Source organism: Gavialis gangeticus, unplaced genomic scaffold (genome assembly GCF_001723915.1).
Source record: "Gavialis gangeticus isolate Ggan-Ray unplaced genomic scaffold, GavGan_comp1, whole genome shotgun sequence".
Taxonomy (NCBI): Eukaryota; Metazoa; Chordata; order Crocodylia; family Gavialidae; genus Gavialis; species Gavialis gangeticus.
In genome coordinates, this window is record NW_017729018.1 from 9,020,731 (window position 1) to 9,026,565 (window position 5,835).

At 46.8% G+C, this 5,835-nt stretch overlaps 1 protein-coding gene across 1 annotated transcript in view; it reads right to left on the minus strand.

The window, feature by feature from the left end:
* Nucleotides 1–5,835, minus strand: part of UBXN6 (UBX domain protein 6) — an 18,400-nt gene that overhangs the window by 6,711 nt on the left and 5,854 nt on the right. The window contains exons 2-9 of the mRNA XM_019513408.1: nucleotides 4,400–4,554; nucleotides 3,920–3,981; nucleotides 2,793–2,924; nucleotides 2,285–2,382; nucleotides 1,339–1,414; nucleotides 1,170–1,254; nucleotides 684–903; nucleotides 393–523 (exon numbers count right to left, since the gene is read on the minus strand). Of these exons, the coding sequence (XP_019368953.1) occupies nucleotides 393–523; nucleotides 684–903; nucleotides 1,170–1,254; nucleotides 1,339–1,414; nucleotides 2,285–2,382; nucleotides 2,793–2,924; nucleotides 3,920–3,981; nucleotides 4,400–4,554 (959 nt within the window). The remainder of the gene's footprint in view (nucleotides 1–392; nucleotides 524–683; nucleotides 904–1,169; nucleotides 1,255–1,338; nucleotides 1,415–2,284; nucleotides 2,383–2,792; nucleotides 2,925–3,919; nucleotides 3,982–4,399; nucleotides 4,555–5,835) is intronic.

Genomic DNA, 5,835 nt, shown 5'->3' on the forward strand with positions numbered 1-5,835 from the left:
TAGTCTACAGTATCTGTAGCAACTCTGTGATAATGTTTCATAAATATTGACCGACTTTCTAATGACTTCTACTTAGGTCCATTTTAACTCTGAACACTTGACCCATCTGCAATTATAGCTCCCTTTAATCATCACTGGTTCACATTCCCACTGCGTTGGCAAAAAAAGCGAGGGCTGCCTTAGACAAGAGTTTCTGTAAAGGCTGTGAAATCAATACCCTCTTGTTTCAATTTCATGCACTGACAGAATCCTGCTAGGTTTGTTGCTTAGTCCAATGATATTTTGCCCAGCTTCGCAATGTGCCCTTCAAGCTTACAGTTTAGCTCTCAAATCAGACCAAGTTTCCAGCTGCTTTCTGGGCTGGGTGAGAGGGAGTGATGATCACACTTTACCTTGTAGAATGTATCCGTCAGGGAACCGGACTCGCAGCAAGGTATAATTGTATTTCCGCATTTCCCTTTGCTCTCCTTTCTCCCGCATAGCCTTTGTCCTCAGCATAGAGGCCTTCTCCACTGCTTCCGTCCTTCAGAGAGAAGACAATTTCAACATAACATGGAACAGGAGGGGAAAAAGGAACAAGATCTTTCTCAACCAGAACACTACACACGTGACCAGAAGCCTCCTCTCCCTTCTTAGATAGGATGCCCCTTTACATGGAGTGCTTAGGCCTGTAGGCCACTCACCGGAGCCTCTGCTCCCGTTTTAGCTCCTCTGCGGTGAGGCTGTAGAAGTCATTTGGCAGTTCAAATTGGGCAGCTTGAGGGGAAGGCTTGAATATACAGAGCTGGCGATCCAGCTGGGCCCTCACTGGCTCAGAGTTCAGGAGCTGGTCCTTGTAGTCCTTGAGGTTCTCCAACTTAGTCAAAGCTTCCTCCTTTAACACATAGTATTCTTCTGTGGTCTCTACAAGCACAGAAGTTTGGCATTTTAGTCCCTTGTTCCCTCAGAGCTGCACAGATGTAACGTATGAAACAACCTACTGTGACATAATGGCTAAGGATCCCCAGGACAGACCACCCTCAGAAGCAGGCAAGCTGCAGGCTTGGGGAGTGTAGTTACAGGGACAGTTTTACAAAGTTTACTGCCATGTTCATCTCCCCAAGGAAGTCCTGCCATTACTCAGCAGAAGCTGACCCCAACTTCAAACAGAATACACTTGGGTTTCTTGCCTTGTCCTGGAACAGGCAGGGCTTTCTTCTTAAACCCAATGGCCTGGAAAAAGTTGTGCACACCTTCCAGATTATTTATCCTTTCCTAAAAGAAAAAGGGAGAGTCAGATTCAGTTTGCTCCAGAGTAGGAATTTCCCAGTGTTGCAAAAGGAGGTGTCTTAATCTCACCTGAAACACTTTGTTCTGCAGCTTGATTTTTTGGTACTTCTCTTCCTCTGGATGGAGGTGGATGTTATCTAGGTATCTGTAGAAGACACAACCAACACACTTCACTCACTACAGTGGGTCTGGCCTCATGCAATCACGGTCAACTCCTGGGTGCTGTCTGGTGCAATGATCAAGATTTGAAGTATATTATTTTCTCTGCTAAAACACAGAGGAGAAGGGGAAGCTTGCACTACCCAGGTTGCTAAGTCCCAAGACAAAAGTTGTTTCTTAACATGTGAAAGATACCCCTTACTCTACAAATGGGTCACTAATTTCCTCTACCACCTTCCACAAGACAAATTTTTGGACCTTCCCCACTGGAAAGGCATTTAAATGCACAGGGCATAAGTATGAAACATAAGCCCCTTGTGAATGGGGAATGTCTGCTACCTACTGGGCTTGCTTGCAGGCCCACAGCACTCTGTACACACAGCTGTGCCACTGCCAGTTAAAGCCATGCTGCATCTGTGTGCATTTACAGGCATCCAGATGTTTTCCCTCCCACTGCTGACTTGGCACCTAGTTTGGAAGTGAAGCCTTGCTCTTCACAGATTAATCTGGCAGAGGGTTCATTTTTCAGACAGACAGACATTCCACCTTGGGGGACTGAGTTGCATGAATGAGACAACACCTCCAGGACCTGGACAGTCTTCCACCCTCATACAAGTTTGGTTTCTTTGAATTCCTGTACTCCAGAAAATCTACAGCTATTCAGTGGAAGAGACCTTGCTGTTGAGAGACATTTCCAAGTTTTTGGCTTTGCTTTTCTTTTGGGCATTATCTAGAACACCCATTTCCCCAGTAATCTTGCAGGGGTTTCATCCAAGTCCTCTTATCTAGTGACACAACAGATTTAAGGCAGGAGACTGGTGTGCTCAGCACTGCACAGTGCATTCGTGCCACTTACTTCGCGATGGTCTCAACACCAAGCTTCACTTTCTCTCGGTCTCTGTTGAAGGTGTGAATCTCCATGATCGAGGCAGCCACTGGGTCTTTAGAGGAATGCTAGAGGAGAAGGAGGAGGACGTAATTTAGTTGCATAAGAGGCACTGGATGCCACATAGATCTATATAACCAAAAAGTCAGACTGACCAGTGTTCTGGAGACTTATGGTAGAAGGAGTTGGGGTAGGTGCTTGTTAACTGTGTTAGTTTACAGTCCTTTAAGACAATACAGTACTGGGGGAGAAAGCAGAGACACAGGAGGCCTGTAATACCACAAGAACATAGTGGAGAAGCAGCTATGCTCTACACAACTCCTTAAGCCCAGTCATGCCTATGGATCCAGCTGAAAACAGCCTCCCAGGGCACATTTCTAACGGGTTAAGCTACCTCTGGGTATCCAGAGCAGAGAGCAACTTAAGTGGCAGGGCAGGAGGTTGGAGGAAGCCTGTGCTTAGCCGAGGACCCACTTACTGAAAGGATGGCCTCTCTGATGTGTGCTTCCCGCTTGTCTTTCTTTACAGTGGCCCCAGTTAGAGGGCAAATGAAATAGACCCCAGACACTGACAGTCCAGCACATTCTTCCTCTTCTGCAGCCTCAGGGTCCTGAGAAAGAGCAGAAATCAGATGTTGGCTCAAAGGAAGAAAACATTTATAATTGTCTCCCTGGCACATGGCTCCCCGGTGAATTTAGCTCAGGAAACATTTGCAGAGGTGGAACCACGGACTGTCTGAGGTGTTCAGTGCAACACAGCTGGCTAATGGAGCCAGCACAGAGATTACCCCTGTTAACAGGACAGAAGGAAGGTTTCAAGGGACAGCGCAACAATTTGAAGAGATAATGAGCTGCTATTGCTCCCCATAAAAACAGGGAATAGAACATTAACAGTCATCTGAGGTTTGCAGAGCATTCATAACCGAAAGGCTAAATGCCAACAGGCCACTGGTCAGTCAGAGGAGCAGCTCCCAGCAGCAGAGATCAGGAGCAGTCAGCACTTCTGGCAAGCCCCTCTGCTCCAGGGTTATTAAAGAAGGGAATTCAGGTTTTATAGATGAGTTCGCAAGACTGAACTACAGGAAGAGTTGCTGCTTCGACTTTAATCATGTGCCTCTGAGAGTACTTCCAATTGCTGAGGCAGAGGGCCAGATTCTGACACACTTACCCATGCCAAGCAACACTGCACTCCCTTACTAGTCCTGCTGACTTCAACAAGCTATTTTTGGTGTAAAGCAATCTTATTATGGGTGTGTAAATCCTGCCCAAAGCCAATCAATACCTAATGACAAGAACGTACAACTCCTCCATGCACCTGCAAAACACTACAGTGTCTGGCCAAGGAGTTCTAAAAAATTAGGAAGGGGGAAAAAAGCTGTAAGTCTCCTTGTCCAGGTGGGTGAGATCTCAGAAGAGACATTAAGGTATGCATGGAGGGGGGTTTCCACCTCTGACAACTAGTTTCTCTAGAGTTCCAAAGCAGACTCAAATCGACAAGCCGACGGGCTGGCATTCATTTCCCAAGAAGAGACTCAGGCTTGGAGGATTCTGGCGTACCCCAGAGAGCAAATACCTGAATGACCTGAACAGCAGCATCTCCTCCTACCTTATGATGTGGGGAGGGTCCGCTCTCATATGCGGCAGCTTCAGCCATTAGCTCCTTCCTCACTGGAAAGAGAGGAATCCAAGTTACAACAGCAGGTGCAGCAAAATGATGTTAACTGGATAGGACTGGGGGAGGGAAGCAGCATCTCCTCTGGTATCTCACTGCTGGCAGCCGTCAGCAGCTGATGCTGTACGTGAATGTGAACCCTCCCACACCCAAACTGCACTTCACTTGTGCCAAGCTGTCACTGAGGTGCAAAGGTCCAGAAATGTCGCCAGAACTGAGGGCTGTGCTCTTCGTGCAAACTGAGCTAGATATACAAGCAGGCCTCTTCCATGTCCCACTCAGACAAGCCAAGTGTAGGGCCAGTGCACCAGTGAACATGCCTCCTGCAAATGGGCACTCATCTCACACTTCTCTCACAAGCCTGCCGGCCCTACACCCAGAAGAGAGGGGCATCTGCTGCTACACCATTCTCACCCTGACTCTTAATGACATCTTGGGACGAAGAGACCCGAGGCTTGGGCTTCTGCTCCAGCCTGGCCACGGCGGCAGCAGCTGCCATCTGAGCTTCACTGGTAGGCCCATGGCGAGGTTTGGTCTCAACTTTTGACTTTTCTTGATGGACCCTTTCCCTGAGGGATAACAGAAAGGCACAATTAAATGAACAGCTGTCAGCAAGGCAGCGTCCTCAATGAGGTCAGCTGAAAGCAGATAAACCAGTGATTAGAGCAGGATTATGATCATCTTCATTTCAATTAAAGGCACAGATTAGACTTTACTTCTTTCCCCCTTGCCCATCACCAAGACCATAAACTACTAAAAACTGTTTAAAGCAAAACTGGATTTTTCCACCATCTGATATTTTTATTTTTTGGTCAAAAGAGGGAGACCAGACAGCTGTTTTCTGAATGTCCCGCTGCAGCACTGGGTTGTTGTGCAGGGATTTCAAGCAGGAGGCAGCTTGCTTCCAAGTGACCTCACCCTGCAACTGAGCAGTTGCAATTAAGATCACTGAAATCAGATCCCTGGTTTTTGTGATGAGCACCTGCAATTTCAACTGACTTTAAAGGAAGCTATGGGCTCCTAGGTGGACAATCTACATGAATTATGCTAAATCAGGATTATAAAGGTAAACTACAGATGGGGGGGGGGGAAAATATACCTTTTTTCTTGCATATAAAGTCCTTAAAGGCAACAGCACACAAATCAAAAAGATTTAACAAGTAACACTAATATTAGAAATTCATCTCATATATTCCACAAGATGCTATGAAAGACAAAACCAACGTCAAGGAAGTGAGAGATTCCCCATATCCAAACTCAGTCCATTTAATTCAAACATCCTGGAAAAGGTTTTTTGTCATGCAGTTGACTCCAGTGCCTTTCATGCTGTTCTTAACCAATACAAAGTCATCCGAGACATCGTCAGCAAAACCAAAGACAATAGTTAGGAAAGAGTTTCTTATTTATACAGATAAGAAAGAGCAGACCCATTTCTCTTAAGGATATTCTCTCCTAACTCCCACAGATACAGGGGGAGAATGGTGGTTCTCCCAACTCTTGACACCACAGAGGGAAGCCTTGATCACTGTCCTACCAACAACAAGCAGAGAATATTGATAGGAAGAAAGTGATAGATGCTGCTAGTGCTCTGCAGGACAACACGCATTTAGCTGTAACATCCCTCCCCACCCCTGCAGGACAACAAGCAATGTGCCACACAAGACAGCTGCAGAACAGGTCTGGACTGGGGTCACCTGCATCCACCCAACAATGATACAACAACTTTGGAAAGGTCACAGAGAAACCAGGCAGCCCGGCCAGGCAGCACAGCCTTTGGGCAGCTTGGGAGGAGCCTGGTTTGTTTGGCGATACGTGTTACTGGATCAAACACAGACCTGGGAGGGACTGGT